The following is a 16154-nucleotide window of genomic DNA, read 5'->3' on the forward strand; positions in this document are numbered from 1 at the left end:
GGATTTTCACTGGAATGGGATCAATGAAGTTTTTGTCTGGATGTTGTATCATGGATGATAGGGTAGCCAATGTATCAACGAACTCATTCTGGACTCTAGGAGCATGTTGGAACTCTGTTTTCATGAACCTCTTCCTCAATTCCTGTACATGATGCAGATACGGGAGTATCTTGGAGTTCTTGGTCGCCCATTCTTCTCGGACCTGATGTATGAGTAGGTCTGAATCTCCGATCACCAACAAGTCTTGAATGTTCATGTCAATGGCCATTTTGAGCCCTAGGATGCAAGCTTCGTATTTGGCCATGTTGTTGGTGCACGGGAACCCGAGTTTAGTAGACACCAGATAATGTTGACCGGTTCCCGATACTAGGACTGCTCCTATGCCAACTCTCTTGAAGTTTACTGCTCCGTCTAAAAACATTCTCCAACCATCATAAGATTCTGCAATGTTTTCTCCTATGAATGATACCTTCTCGTCGGGAAAATACGTTTTCAGGAGTTCGTATTCTCCATCCACGGGGTTTTTAGCAAGGTGATCTACTAGTTCCTGTCCCTTGATTGCCTTCTGAGTTACGTAGACAATGTCAAATTCACTCAACATGATTTGCCACTTGGCTAGCTTGCCAGTGGGCATGGGCTCCTGAAAGATGTACTTCAAAGGATCCATCCTTGATATGAGAAATATGGTATAGGCATAGAAGTAATGCCTCAGCTTCTGAGATACCCAAGTCAAAGCACAGCAGGTGCGCTCTAATAGAGAATACCGAGCCTCGTACGGGGTGAACTTCTTACTGAGGTAATAAATGTCTTGCTCCTATCTACTCGTTTCATCATGCTGCCCTAGAACACAACCAAAAGCTCCATCTAATACTGCAAGGTAGAGTAATAGGGGTCTACCTGGCTCGGGCGGGACCAGGACTGGTGGTGTTGACAAGTACTCCTTGATTCTGTCGAAGGCCTTCTGGCAGTCATTGGTCCATTCGGTAGCGGTGTCCTTCTTCAACATCTTAAAGATCGGCTCACAGATAACTGTTGACTATACTATAAATCGGCTGATGTAATTAAGCCTTCCCAAGAAACTCATTACATCCTTCGTGCTCTTTGGCGGTGGCAATTCTTGAATAGCTTTGACTTTTGACGGATCTAGTTCTATTCCTCGGCGACTCACAATAAACCCAAGCAATTTCCCAGTGGGAACCCCAAATGCGCATTTTGCGGGGTTCAGTTTCAGGTTGTACCTTCGCAGTCTATTGAAGAACTTCCTCAAATCTTCCATGTGATCAGTGGCTATCTTGGATTTTATGATGACATCATCTACATATATATCAATCTCCTTGTGTATCATATCGTGGAAAATGGTGGTCATGGCCTTCATGTAGGTGGCCCTTGCATTCTTCAACCAAAATGGCATCATCTTGTAACAATACATTCCTTACGGCATAATAAAAGTCGTTTTCTCAGCATCTTCTTCATCCATCCAGATCAGATGATAACCAGCGAAACAATCTACAAATGATTGCAACTCATGCTTGGCGCAATTATCGATCAGGATGTGTATGTTTGGCAAAGGGAAGTCATCTTTTGGACTGGCCCGATTGAGATCCTGGTAGTCGACACAGACTCTGACCTTCCCATCCTTCTTTGGTACAGGTACAATGTTGGCTAACCACATCGGGTATTCAACTACCTTGAGAACCTTAGCTTTGACCTGCTTAGTGACTTCTTCCTTGATTTTCATACTTATATCAGGCTTGAATTTTCTGAGCTTTTGCTTTACCGGCGGACATGTTGGATCGGTTGGCAGTTTGTGAGCCACAATAGACGTACTCAGGCCAGTTATATCATCATACGACCAGGCGAATATGTCCTCATATTCTCTTAAAAAATCTGTGTATTCCTTATTTTTTGATGGTGATAAGTGGACGCTGATTCGTGTTTCTTTGCCATTTTCTACATCTCCCAGGTTAACAACTTCTGTCTTATCCAGGTTGGACTTAGGTCTGTTTTCAAAATTATCAACTTCTTTAACAATCTCCTTCGGTATGTCATCTTCCTCTGAATCTATGTTCGTTTGTTGTGTTGTCTCATTGCACGTTACAGTCATTAGCTCATCAAGATAAGTAATAGTAATGTTGTATAAGTAAAGTAATGAGAGAAAAATAATAATGAGTGTTGATTCATAAGAAAAGTCAAAACGCTTTGATAAATTGCATAACTATTTTGGAACATTGGAGATCTTATTGCAGGAATTAAAATGCAAAAATAAAATCATTTAGTAAAATAAAGACAGTGCATGATGCTTGTTTTAGCCTTGCTACCCCGAGGCTCGTCGGGCTCTGGCTATCCTGATGGCCCAGTTATTGAGGTGTGCTACTATGCTTACAGCCTGTATAGAAGGGCTTTCCTCCCCCTCCTCCTCGAGAATAACACAACAGTCCATATCATTGTCTTCTAGGAACAAGTTCTTTACCGCTGCCAGAGCTTCCTCCTCATCAGACCCATAGACAATATCAGCTGGTTGGAAAGTCTACTCCAAATGTGTTATTGGCTGCACTAGCGGATAGTAGGAATTGTGCCATGGTGGCGACCAGTTGTTGAATTCTTCCCAAGTGTACTCGTATCCTAGAATGGAAGTGGTGCCATGTTTCTTGAGTTTTATGGGCTTAGTGATTCCTTGGAGGTTCTTGCCGAGCCCCTTGCCAGGTTCGTACCCACTCTAATTCAGTATACTCTCGATCTTATTATCCCACCATTTATGTTTGTCAACAGTATTTACCTGTTCAATGTGATGGTAAGTCTCTCTACCCAGCTTCCTTCTTCCTTCAATTGACCGGATGGTCTAGCGACTGTATATAGGGTTGCTATCGTCACCGTGAATGATCACTTCCTGGTGATTCCATTCAAACTTTACTGCCTGATGCAGTGTTTATGCTACGACCCCAGCAGTATAAATCCACGATCGTCCCAACAGTAGATTGTAAGATGCCGACACGTCTATCACTTGGAAATCAACATCGAACCAAGTTGGCCCCATTTGCAGACACAGACTAATCTCCCCAATGATGGACCTTTGGGAACCATCGAAGGCTTTCACGTTGATGGCTTCGTCCTTTATATCGTGCAGTCCTTTTCCCAACTTCTTGAGTGTTATTAGTGGACATATTTTGAGACTGGAACCCCCGTCGATCAGAATCCTGGTGATAAAATAGTCTTTGCATTGCACGGTGATGTGTAGTGCTTTGTTGTGACCCAACCCTTCAGGTGGCAACTCATCTTCATGAAAATTAATTTTATGACTTTCCAATACCTGTCATACCATGTTAGCCATTTCCCCGCCAGTGATGTTTCTTGGCACGTATGCTTCACTAAGCACCCTTAGCAGGGCATTCTTGTGTGCCTCAGAATTTTGTAGCAAAACAAGTATAGAGATTTGCGCTGGTGTTTTGTTCAACTAGTCGATGACCGAGTAGTCCTTGGCCTGTATCTTTCTCCAAAGATCGTCTGGACCTGTCTCATAATAGGTGGACGGTTGGAGGCCTGCTTGCTTGACTCATCCAGATGTTCAGGGGTATAAACTCTACCAGTTCTCGTCATACCTTGTGCGATAATAGTTTCTTCGAAACTACCCTTGCCTTTCCTCCTTGCCTCGGTTGTATAGTCCTATGGTATAGCCTTTGTATGGTATGGTGTCATGGTTAACATCGCCACTTGAATCGGCGTCGATATCTTTACTCCAAACGGAGCATGTGCCTTGGGTGGTAAAACCGCAACTTCAAATAGCGTGGGTGCATTTGCTGGAGACACAAATTCGACCTCAATTGGTGATGGTGTCTTTGTATATGACGTTGTTTCAAACTCAAGTGGCACGGACATATTTACCTCGGCGTCCCCAGAGGGCTAAATCTGGATCACGATCGGATTAAGAGTAACTTTGGCTTCTTTGTGTCATCACCTTTTGTGATCAAATCGATCGATCCCTCAGGATTCCAATCATCCTATAATTCAATCATGTGAACGCCTCCACCCTTGTGGTCTGGCAGCAGTTTATTGCGGACATTCAGAGTGGGTTCCTTTGCCACAATAATTTTTTTGTCAATTAAAGTCTGGATCTTGTCCTTTAAAGAACGACATTCATCGATGGTGTGTCCCTTCATGCCGGAGTGGTATGCACAGGATTTGTTTGGGTTAACCCACTGAGAAGGGTTCTCAGGAGTTGTAGTAGGGATGTGGGTGACATAACCAGCAGCTTTGAGTCTTTCATACAACTGGTCAATAGGTTCAGCAATGGCTGTATATTATTTTGGAGGTCTGTGGTCAAAATTTGGTTGAGGTCTAGGGAAGTTTTGGCGTGCAGGAAGTGATTGATAGTGGGATGGTTGAGCATTGTAGGCTTGGTAAACATGTGCGGGTTGGGAATATCTAGGTGAAGTAGGCTGATATGTGGGAGGTGGAGGTGATTGATAAGCGGGTGGCGGAGTTCGGTAAGAGGGTGATGGTGCTTGGTAGTTCGGGGTAGGCTGATATGTGAGTAGAGACATTGGGTAGGTTTGGTATTTGATGAAAGATTTGGTTCTTTGTGCAACCATTACGGCCCCTACGTCCCTTTTCTTGGACATATCACCAGACTGTAAGGCCTTATTTGTAGCTTGCAAGGCCTCGAAGTTTGTAACCATACCACTTTTGATGCCCTCTTCGATCCTTTCACCCAGGTTGATAATGTCAGAAAATTTGTGGCTCTCGATCATCATTAGTCGTTCATAATACTACGGGTCCTGAGCCCGAACGAAGAATTTGTTCATTTGTTCCTCTTCTAAGGCAGGTCTGACCTTAGCAGCTTCGGACCTCCAGCGAGTAGCATACTCGTGGAATGTTTCTATGAGCTTCTTCTTTAGATTATGAATATAGAACACGTCTGGCGCATTCGCTGTGTTGAACCTGAACCTGTCCACAAAGTCGGACGCCATGCCTACCCAATTTGACCACTTATTCGGATCTTGGCTAATGTACCAAGACAAAGTATCTCCCTTCAAACTCCTCATGAACAACTTTATGCGGATTCTTTCGTCTTTCCCTACTCCAACTAGCTTGTCACAGTAAGTTCTCAAATGTACACTTGGATCCCCTGTAAAATCAAACATTTCAAACTTCGGAGGTTTGTACCCCTCGGGCAGTTCGACATCGGGCTGTATGCAAAGATCTTCATAGTTCAGCCCTTCAATTCGCTTACTTCCTTCAACGCCTTGAATTCGGCTAGTCAATTTCTTGAGTTCTTCAGCCAGGTTCCTGATGAGAAAATCTTTGTCATCAGAGTCGGGTATGCTTGAGATGGGTTGGGTGGAGTGTGGCATAGTCTCCACATAAATGGGGGTGTTATGGTGGGTGTGAAAGTGGTCATTTATGGAGTTTTGGAGTTCTGGGATGAGCAGTGGGGTGTTGTTTGAGGTATGGAAGGTGTTGCAGTGAGGAGCGGGATGGTTTTGTTGCTTTGAGATATTTTGTGGAGGTGTAGGGTTATGAGAATTTGGGAAATTGATATCTGGAGTGGTGAGGGAAAATGACAGATTTTCTAGATTTCGAACCTGATCAAGTTCTTCCTAGAATTTCAATAGCTTTTGTTCGAGTTGGGATGCATTTTCTTTGGAAACTTGAGTACTGTGACCATGAGTGACCTCTACCCATTCAGTTGAGTTCTCTTTTATGACATTATTCAAATCTTCCATCTTCCCTTTGTTCTTGTTTTTGACAGGACTAAGAGGAGGAGTGGGTGGAGGGTCCCTGGATCTCGTGGAATAAGATGATGTTGCCAGAGTTCACGAACTAACCTTTGGGGAGGGGAATAATAAACAAAAAGTAAAAAACAAAAAGGTAACAAGTTAGTGAGGATTATAAAAAGTATTGCAATATTTAAACACATAGTGCAGGAATGTAAAGTGTGTCATAATTTGGAAACCTCGTTGTGCCCGAGGTAGGCCTAGTGACAAATTGATTTGGAGAACTTAGAATGCTAAATGCTTCATTTTATTGATAAAAAAATAGACGAATCCCAAATCAACACTAAATAAACAAGAAATAAAAGTCACTAATTGCCATTGGCCTTATTACATTCATAAAGCGAAAAAACAAATTCCTATCTATTTGGTCCCAGAAGGACCTTCCTCAGGTTGAATGCTCTCGCTAATCAAATCCTCCAGCTCGCATAGGTTCACTAGTAGAAATGCCTTTGCCATGTGTTCTCCTTCGTTTCCTTCAGCGTTCTGGCAGTCGATGACTCTCTTCCTCACTTTCCCTTCCAATTCCACTAGACTGTACTCCAGATATTCCAACTTTTCACTACCTTTGGTGGCCCTCTCTTTCCACGCGTTGATTTGGTCATTTGATGGAAGACTCTTGCACTAGCCTAGCAAGATTGGGGGCGTGCTAATCATACCAAAACTGGGGACCACGTGCCTCATTTTCTGCAAAATAAATAAGGTTAGGCTCTTACCCCCACCAGACTCGACTATTTAATATCAACAATCCTCATAAAGCATTTAGTTCTCTAAATAAATGCACAGAATGTGGTGATGTCCGTTTGTGTTTAGGGAAACCTAGTGGACTTTGGACAAGGCTTATCTTAAAGAGTCATTATGTGGACAACATAATTGACTCGGCTAGGTTTGACCATGATGCATGCACAGTTTAAACAGAGTAAGGTTTCTATGGGGTTTTAGACTGGTATCCTTGAGCAGACAACTCAAAGGGAAAAGGCACGGAACCGTCGACTACACCATTGATCGACTGGTTTTACCGCAAATATGTCTTTCCGAATTTAGGGGTGATAATATAGGAAGAGCGCAACCACTCATTATAAGCATTGGTATGGTATTTGTTTGGCACGAGTGGAGTATGATGTTGAGCATGGTTATGCAATAATTAAAAGCATGTTGGCACGTATTTGCACATTAAGAAAGTAGTAAATACAACAGTTTCATAATTTAAAGCAGTAATAAAAGGAGGAAACAAAAAGAGAAGTCAGTTTTGCAATTGAAAAGGGAATTGAATGCTTAAAGAAATTAAATAAGTAATTGCACATAAAGGAGCATAAATTCACAATGATAGTCTGAAATGGTAAAAGCCTAAAAATCCCCAGCAAAGTCTTTAACACTGTCGCGCCTCCTTTTTCTCGCAAAATCGGGTTTATGACATTTAGTATGGGATAACTCGTTCCTTTCAGGAACTGGGTTTTGCATTTTTGAAGAGTCGCCACCTAATGATTTAAGGTGCATTAGGACACCAATGAGGTTTAAATTCTAAGTCATTTGAATATCCAGAGATAGGGTAAGGGCTTGAAGTTATTCCAAGGGGAAGGTGTTAGGCACCCCTCAGGATCAACTAGTGTGGTTTCCAGCCAGACATTTATTGTGAATTTAGAAAATATACAAGTACGGCCTCAAATATTAGGGGATTTAAATAGATAAAAAAGAAAGAACAATTAAAAGAAGAGTTAAAAAAAGAGTTTGCAAATAAAAGGAAAGGGGATCCTAGGTTTATATTTAATATGGATCACGTCAATGCAATACCCGGTAATCACTCCTCAAAAGAGGTGTTACACGTGGCGTTAGCGCACCGGTTATCATATCCATATCTACCCTTCCCACCCCGTTAAGGTATTAAAGCGTGGATTGGTCTCGATTACTATTGCATGCTATTACCCGTCCCATTCCTATCCATCCCGGAGGCACTTAGGACTACTAGTCCTAAAGGGTGGGATATTAGGCTGATTAGTTTCAAAGGATAAAAATCTAAGGCAACATACAAAAAACCACATACTGCATGTTGGGGAAGCATATAAATAGATAAAGGCTCATATACTTCATTGAACAAAAGCACATAACTAGCATGACTTGCACATACTTTTTAGGTCTGATTAAATACTAAAGACGAGGGGAGTTTGATTATTGAAGCAGATTTATTTATTACATAACTCAGATAAGAAGTTCGAATCAGGTCTGTCTGCAGGTTGTAACAATTAACAAAGGTGGATTCAATTTTATAGTCATTACTCTAAGGCTTGCCTTAGTATTTAGACGGGGTCCTATAGGTATGATATCTACTTAATTCAGAAGGTGGTGAAACAGTGATAACTCAAAGCGAATTGTTTGAAATCCTATAGGCATGGTCATTAAACCTCGTTAAAATAAGGGAATTAGATTATTAAAAATATGATTCAGAATGGACGAATTTTAAATTAAACTAGTTTCAGTTTCTGCAGATGACAGTATCCATTATCGCTGATTTTTACTCTTATGAACATGGTATCTAGGATTACTGATTTTAGATCCTTGTAGACATAATTGCCAATTTTAAACCTTTGCATACATAGTATCTGCATAATGTCAAACCCCTATAGGTATAATATCTAGTAGATAATATAAACAGGCAGTTTTTCACTTGGGAATTCCTATAAGCATGATTTCTATTCATTATGCTGATTTTAACAGGCGATTGGGTTATGACCAATTGGGCCCGAAAAAACATGAAATCTAAACGGTGACAAACATGCAGAATTTTAGATAATTCCTATAGGCAGGTTATCTAGATGTGAAGTTGAACAAGTAGGTCCTATAGACATATTTTCTAAATGTGATGAATATGCAGAATTAAAAGCAGTCTTATAGGCATGTTTTCTAAATGCGAATTAAACATGTAGAAAAAGCTGTCATATAGGCATGTTTTCTACCCTTGAGCATGCATAATTACCCAACCCTTTTCACTAGCCAGCCCCAAATGTACATTACAAATTATTACAAACCAGGAATACTGAATCACATCAGAAAAGTACAAAGAAAAGTTACAACCAAAAGAAGCCTGATTCTTGACTTCCTCTCTGAGTTATGGAGTAAACCACCTCAAAATGCCATTGATCCAAAGCCTTTCTCAGATTTGAGTGTGCTAGAGCTCCCTAAGGGCCTCAATAGGACCTCGGGCAGTGCTCACACCCAAGTTACATAACCAGAATGGAGATGAGTGTAGTGTGAAAATGTCAGCCCTCATGTGTCCAAGTTCAAAGGGAGCTCATGGGTCCCAAGGCAAGGCTCACATGAGGGGGCCAGAACTTAAGTCTAAGAAGAGAGTGAAAGTGCAGAAACAGAGTTCTAAGAGCTGAGGGACTAAAGGAGAGGAAAAGGGTGATAGGAGACAGCCATTAACATTTCAAGGAGTCAATAACTTCACACAAAGGGGGCAGGGGATTGGGAATCCATTGAAAGGAGCTTATACACTTAGGCATGGGTTAACTTTGGTCATGTACAACAATAGGAAGTATTGACATGCCTGTAAATCAACCAGAACACACAACATATAAGAGAAACATGGAGGTTATGATCCTAAGAGGATCAAGTTTGGGTTTTGCACCGCAATTTCTAATGATGTCATGCCCCAAACCAACCACAAGTATTAAACACATTGGGGTAGGGATTTAGAATTCACATGTCATGATACATTGATTCAGAACATGAGAAAGAAAATTACAGCATGCTAAACAATGGTACTGGGCTAAATACAAACAGTAGGCAGACAAGAATTCAAGAGAGAGTAAATAAGCATATTGTTGTTGGTGCAGAAAACTTAATTAGAACATGCCAGTAAGAAATGCAAATACAGAAAATAAGCAAGTTTCCTCACAACCTAGCCTTGGCTTTCAGCCGACTAGGTAAGGCAGCAATATAGTAGTAACAGAGAAAAGAGAGATTTGGTGAAGTGTGTATTTAAACTCAAGTGTTTATAATTGAAACTCAATTTGGGCTATAATTGCAATAGCCACTTTTCCTTTTAATTTTATAAAAAATAGTAAATTAATTCCTGGAAATAAATTGAAGGTACTAAAATAATTTATAATACATAATTATTAATTTAAAAATACTGAACTTTTTTTATAAATATAAACGCAATTAAATCTAAAAGAGGCTAATATTGCAATTATAAGCAATTTAGCTTTAAAAATACTAACTAAATTTGTAAAAATATGCAAAAATTATATTGACTATATTTTAGTATAAATATGATAATACAATAAATGAATCACTAAGATTGATATTGGGAATTATTATTGGGATTTTTATGAATAAAACAGAGGAATAAATTGGTTAAAAAATCTTTAAAATTAAAAAAATTAATAAAACATTGGGACCTACTTATATATGCATATATGCTATTTGAAAGTATTTTTTATATGAAAAATATATAGGAAAAAATTGGATATCAACATGCATCTCCATGAGAGTTTTCCCCTCTTTCATCTTAAACAGTTTATATTGCCTAATTAGCATGTCGATTTTTGACTGCTTCACTTGAGAGGTTCCTTCATGAGTACATTGTAGAGCATCCCATATAGTTTTTGCATCTCTGCAGACAGATATTCTATTGTATTCATCAGGGCCAATTCCACATATTAAGATCTTCTTAGCTTTGGCATTCTTGTGAACTCCTGTGACATCTTCCTTAGAGTATTTTTCTCTTGGCTTGGTCCAGTAGGGACACCATTGTCATTAAAAAATATTGGGATTTTTGGTCCTTTCTCAACAATATCCCAGAGTTCTAGGTCTTCTCCTTCCAAGAAATCATGCATCCTTTCCTTCCATCATCCATTGTATTTTTCATTGAACAGTAGAGTCCTAGCGGTTGATTGTCCCTCTTGAGCATATGGTGATGCAACCATTGTAGATACTTTCAAGGTGTTAGCCTCTTATGAAAGAACCCGCTCTGATACCAATTGTTATTTCAAACTACGCTTAGAAACAAGAAGGGGGGTTGAATTGTATCTTGCCTGATTTTCGCGTTTTTAAAGAAGGTTCCTTGAACTCTTTTAGCACTCTCAAACAGGAATAATTGTGAAAAAGTAATCAACATAGAGATTTTTACGTGGAAATTCTTTTTTCTCAAGGGAGTAAAAAATCATGATCTACCCAGTAGGATTTCTCAAAATCTTCACTAACTTTAAAGAGCAACTTTAGGTTACAACTCAATAACCAATGGAACTACCTCTAGTATCCTAACCCTTAAAATCAACCCAATTATAGCAGCTCATTCCTAAACTAACTCTAGCTTAGAAAGCGTAACACAATAAAGTCTCAATAATAACCTATTACAAAACTTCTATGAAAGCAAATAGGTTACAATTCGGAACACAAAACTCAACCTAACAACTAAAGAACTTGAGCAGCTTCATCTTCAAAAACCAGTTCTTCAGTTGATTGAGTTGAATCATCAGACGTACCTTATTGCTTTGCTTTGCTATTGTCAGAAGTATTCCCACGAGAAATATTTCACGTTTCATATCTATCTTTTATTATTTTAGGACCAAAAAGACATGAATTTTAGATTATATTCACTTCATGAGTTGGTTAATTATATATCTAAATTTATAATTGGTTCTGTTTCAAATTAATTCAAACTTGAATTATCTTATGGAATATACATGTTGTTCTTGACAGTGTTAGGTACTCAGTTATAACTATTTTAAAGTATTTTTAAGAAAAGAATTATGTAGTTTGAATACCTAGGTATAGCTTATTTCATTTTTTACAATTAATGTTTATTTATTTTTAAAAAGAAAAATTTAGTGTTTATTTTTAAAAAATTAACTATGTATGTACAGAGCTAGGGAGCGACATAGGTTAATTAGAACCCATTTCGTTGAAACATTATACTGTACATAATGTAGAATATTAGTTTTATGTTTGCATACAATATGTTGATTGCTCTCGACTTCTTGGTATGTTTACTTTTTGTTTGAATTCCCGAAAATTTTGTCTCCACCGCTACACCCAACAGCTAATCTCCCACCATTGCATTTACCCTATTTCCTAAATTTAGCTGTTTGGAGGAACGTCTAGAAAATTCTATTTTCCTAGGATGGGAGGAGCTGAAAACAAGAATTCCCAACTTGGAATTCTCCTTATCCAATTAAAACAACTCAATGTGCTAGTGCCAAATTTAACTAGCTTTTCTTAACTGCAATTACTGAAGTACACGTTTTCATTTATTTCATCATCAAATAATCTATCTGGTCAAACATTAAAACCCAACTACATCACTATATTACACCTTCTAATTTTCTTTTTCCTTTTCTTTTATTTTTTCCCCATGATTTGTCTTTCTAATTCTTTCAACAGATCTTTCTGCTATAACCAATTAACTGTCTTCCTCTTAATTCTATCAACATCCCATGATGCTTTTTGAAAATATAATATCTTCAAGTAAACTTACCAAATTTCAGTTTTCATCCACTAGGAAACTTTTCTTGGTTCCTGCAAGTTTTGCTATTTTTAGTAAATCTTCTTATATCTAAACTCATTATAAAAGCCGACGATAGGCAGGTGACCTTTAGTATATCACATCTCTCTCATTCGGTATAGAAATTAAACTACAATGTCTTTTACAACAACGAGCTGTATTTCTGGCCTTCTGCTCTTGTTTCTAGCTCTCACATGCGAAGCTAGGGTCCCAAAAAATGCAAATGTAGGTTTTATAGCAGTTAATGGTGCCCATTTTGAACTGAATGGATCCTCATTTCTATTCAATGGTTTCAACTCGTATTGGTTGATGCATGTTGCTGCTGAACCTAGTGAGAGGTACAAAGTCACTGAGGTTCTTAAAGATGCATCCGCTGCCGGTCTATCTGTTTGTCGCACATGGGCTTTCAGTGATGGAGGTGACAGAGCATTACAAATATCACCTGGAGTTTACGATGAACGTGTTTTTCAGGTAAAGATTCATATTATGTGCACTAAAGAATTCTTATATTTCTTATATTATCATGTTAAGTTGACCTACAACAACAAGAAGTAATTCTATATATCAAGTTTAATATGGTAACAAGGAAAATAGAGTAATCACTAATAAAAATTCATTGATAATGTGAAACCATTTGCACCAAGTTAGGTATGTAACTTAAATTCTTGACCAAATATTTTCTGGTTTAATTTTCAAAGAAATATGCATGCATATGATGCACTAAATAGACACTTAGTTTAATGGTTTCTAAATTTAGGGTTATTATTGTGTATTCCTATATAGGGTTTGGATTTTGTGATATCGGAAGCTAAGAAATATGGTGTTCGCTTAATCTTGAGTTTTGTGAACAATTGGAACGACTTTGGAGGAAAAGCTCAATATGTCCAGTGGGCACGGAATGTCGGGGCTCAGATAAACGGCGACGACGATTTCTATACTCATCCTATGCTCAAAGATTATTACAAGAACCACATCAAGGTATAGGAGTAAAACGTATGAAACTTTTTTCAGTTAAGAATCAATTGTTTGATATTCATGCAATCTAATTATGGCATGGATGAAGCTCAATTGGCATGGATGAGTATAGAAATCGTCGTCGCCGTTTATGTAAAACTATGTTCTTGTGACGACGACGACGATTACTTAATATCTTTTAGTATTAAGTAAAACTAAGAAAGTTGGTATATGGTGGTTAATAAATCTATGTTCTTGTGAATCGCTACAGAAAGTTATTACAAGATTCAATACCATTACAAAAGTTGCTTACAGAGATGATCCAACAATTATGGCATGGGAACTCATTAATGAGCCCCGTAATCAAGCTGATTATTCTGGAAAAACTATTAATGTAAGCTAATGCCTTTTAACTCATTTCCAACTAATTAAAATTTTGAAATATCAATGACTGACTTTTAGCTATAAAATTTTGGTTTCTGGCTAATATTATTCCAGGCTTGGGTTCAAGAAATGGCAAGTTTTGTGAAGTCACTTGACAAAAAACACTTGTTGGAGGTAGGAATGGAAGGATTTTATGGCGATTCAGTTCCTGAAAGGAAGCAAGTTAATCCCGGTTATCAAGTGGGAACAGATTTTATCAGTAACCATCTTATCAATGAGATTGATTTTGCCACTATCCATGCGTACACTGACCAGTGGTATATTAACATCTTTTCTCCTCACAAATTCACATGTTTTTATCCACGCATACCTTATAAATGATCTCAATGCGTAAATATATTTTTACATCATCAGTGCAACAAAACTAAATTGCATTATATTTATAGGGTATCTGGACAAAGCGATGAAGCTCAATTGGCATGGATGCAAAGATGGGTGACAAGCCATTGGGAAGATGCAAAAACCATACTAAAGAAACCTCTAGTACTATCTGAATTTGGCAAATCTAGCAGAGATCAAGGATACAACCTTAGTTCAAGAGATACATTCATGAGTAGTGTATATAGAAATATCTACAATTTGGCAAAAGAAGGGGGAACCATGGCAGGAAGCTTAGTATGGCAACTTATGGCACAAGGAATGGAGAATTATGATGATGGTTATTGTATTGTTTTGGGACAAAACCCTTCGACTACAGGGATAATTTCAGGCCAATCACATGCCATGACAACTTTGGCTAATCGCATTGAGTGAAGGCATTAAGATCATTATTATGGAGGAGAAAAAAGAAAATAAGTTCCATAATAGGTTCTTCGATTAGATTGTTTTACTAGTTGTACAACAATCAATTTGTAATTGGATTTGAGTGATCTCAAGTCCATGATTTTTTAGTACTAATTCGAGCTCCCATTACCAAGCATGTGAAGTTGATTAAACTCAACAGTGTAATTGCAGTAATTATTATAGAAAAAAGAAACTTTATGGTATTTATATTCTTATTTATCGTAATAGTGGTTAAATAATAAATCTTATGTAGTATCAATTTCATTAAAAAAATTCGCCTCTTTGGAAGCACGATAAAGTCTCTCCATGGTAGATTTTATTACATTTGTGTAGATTTAATTATTCCATAAGAAATACAATCTCATATTGCTTAAAATAGTGTGATGAGAGGATGGCCTAATTTCCAATTATTTCCTTCTTTTAAATTCAGTAGAAGCACTGGAATTACAAGATAGGAGTATTTACTTTGGTTAGAATATGTTGAAAATATTATTAGCGAGTAGCGTGCATAGACCAGATAAAAGTGGTACTATACAGTGGAAGATCTAAAAGCTCCTCTGTTAGAGAGCGTTTTTATTCCCAATGTAGAATTTTTCGATGCGAATTCGGATCTAGTTGGACCCTAATCAGGGACGGAAACAGCTTTCGAGTTGCGGGTTCATCTTAACTCGGTACTTTTCATGTGCAATATAAATTTATATATATAAATCATTAAATTGCAAAAATAATATATATGAACATCATAACTTTTAATTTATAATGGCTCAATGCTCAAAACCTTAAGTGTTGAGCCCATAGTGCTAAAACCAAAAGACATTAATGTTACTTACATATTACAAAAGATTCCAAGGAGATCTAAAGATAAAGAAATTGTTTTAGCAAAGTTTTTATATGTATTCATCACTCATTAATTCTCTTCCTATATTAGTAATCTCATTTTTTTTTGTTTCCCCGATAGTAATCTCATTGTCACTACTTAGCAAAAGAAAACATATGACATATCTAATTCAAATTTCCCACATCGTTGTTAAAGAATGACTTTTGTTACTATATAATTGAATGACATGAGATCTTCCATTGCCGAGCCTTGTAATGTGGGCTTGTACCCCAAGTTGGGGCAACAATGTGGTGGAATTATCTTGATCTTCAAGAAGCATGGAGTTGAGTCATGTGGCCCAAATGAAAATATGGGCTTCTTGGCTTCTACAGTGGAGTGGATTGCGTGAGGCTGGTTTTAGATTCAAGTCCAACAAACACGTGATGGGCAACTTAATTAAACCACCACTTTTTACTGTAACGGACGTGGCTCAGTCATCCCAATTCAGCTCCAAGAGAACTACTTCATCTATCTTTTCTTTTTATTTCACATTTTATACTATGATGACCCATTGGGTCATCTAGAGCTTTAACCCTAACAAACACCTGATGGGCAACTTAATTAAACTACCACTTTTTACTGTAACGGACGTGGCTCATGGGCAACTTAATTAAACCACCACTTTTTATTGTAGACGTGGCTCATGGGCAACTTAATTAAACCACCACTTTTTACTGTAACGGGCGTGGTTCAGTCATCCCAATTCAGCTCCAAGAGCACTACTTCATCTTTCTTTTCTTTTTATTTCACATTTTGTACTATGATGACCCGATAGGTCATATGGAGCTTTAACCCTTAATTCTCTATTTCGAAACCTCAAATA

At 38.0% G+C, this 16154-nt stretch overlaps 1 protein-coding gene across 1 annotated transcript; it reads left to right on the plus strand.

Annotated features, from left to right (window-relative positions):
• The first annotated feature begins 12408 nt into the window (after positions 1 to 12408).
• On the plus strand, positions 12409 to 14424 carry LOC107824377 (mannan endo-1,4-beta-mannosidase 1-like). Its single transcript, XM_016651122.2, has 5 exons — positions 12409 to 12744; positions 13057 to 13251; positions 13499 to 13621; positions 13726 to 13928; positions 14058 to 14424. The coding sequence occupies exons 1-5, from the start codon at positions 12409 to 12411 to the stop codon at positions 14422 to 14424; spliced, it is 1224 nt and encodes a 407-aa protein (XP_016506608.2).
• Positions 14425 to 16154: the final 1730 nt, after the last annotated feature.

The sequence above is a fragment of the Nicotiana tabacum genome, chromosome 22 (genome assembly GCF_000715075.1).
Source record: "Nicotiana tabacum cultivar K326 chromosome 22, ASM71507v2, whole genome shotgun sequence".
In the NCBI taxonomy this organism is placed as follows: domain Eukaryota; kingdom Viridiplantae; phylum Streptophyta; class Magnoliopsida; order Solanales; family Solanaceae; genus Nicotiana; species Nicotiana tabacum.

What these genes read in the sequence shown, in the direction of transcription:
- LOC107824377 (XM_016651122.2), top strand. Translation starts at nt 12,409, where the DNA reads ATGTCTTTTACAACAACGAGCTGTATTTCTGGCCTTCTGCTCTTGTTT. An exon ending in ATTACAAGAACCACATCAAG is followed by an intron (nt 13,252 to 13,498) that starts GTATAGGAGTAA and finishes GAATCGCTACAG; the next exon opens with AAAGTTATTACAAGATTCAA. An exon ending in ATTCTGGAAAAACTATTAAT is followed by an intron (nt 13,622 to 13,725) that starts GTAAGCTAATGC and finishes ATATTATTCCAG; the next exon opens with GCTTGGGTTCAAGAAATGGC.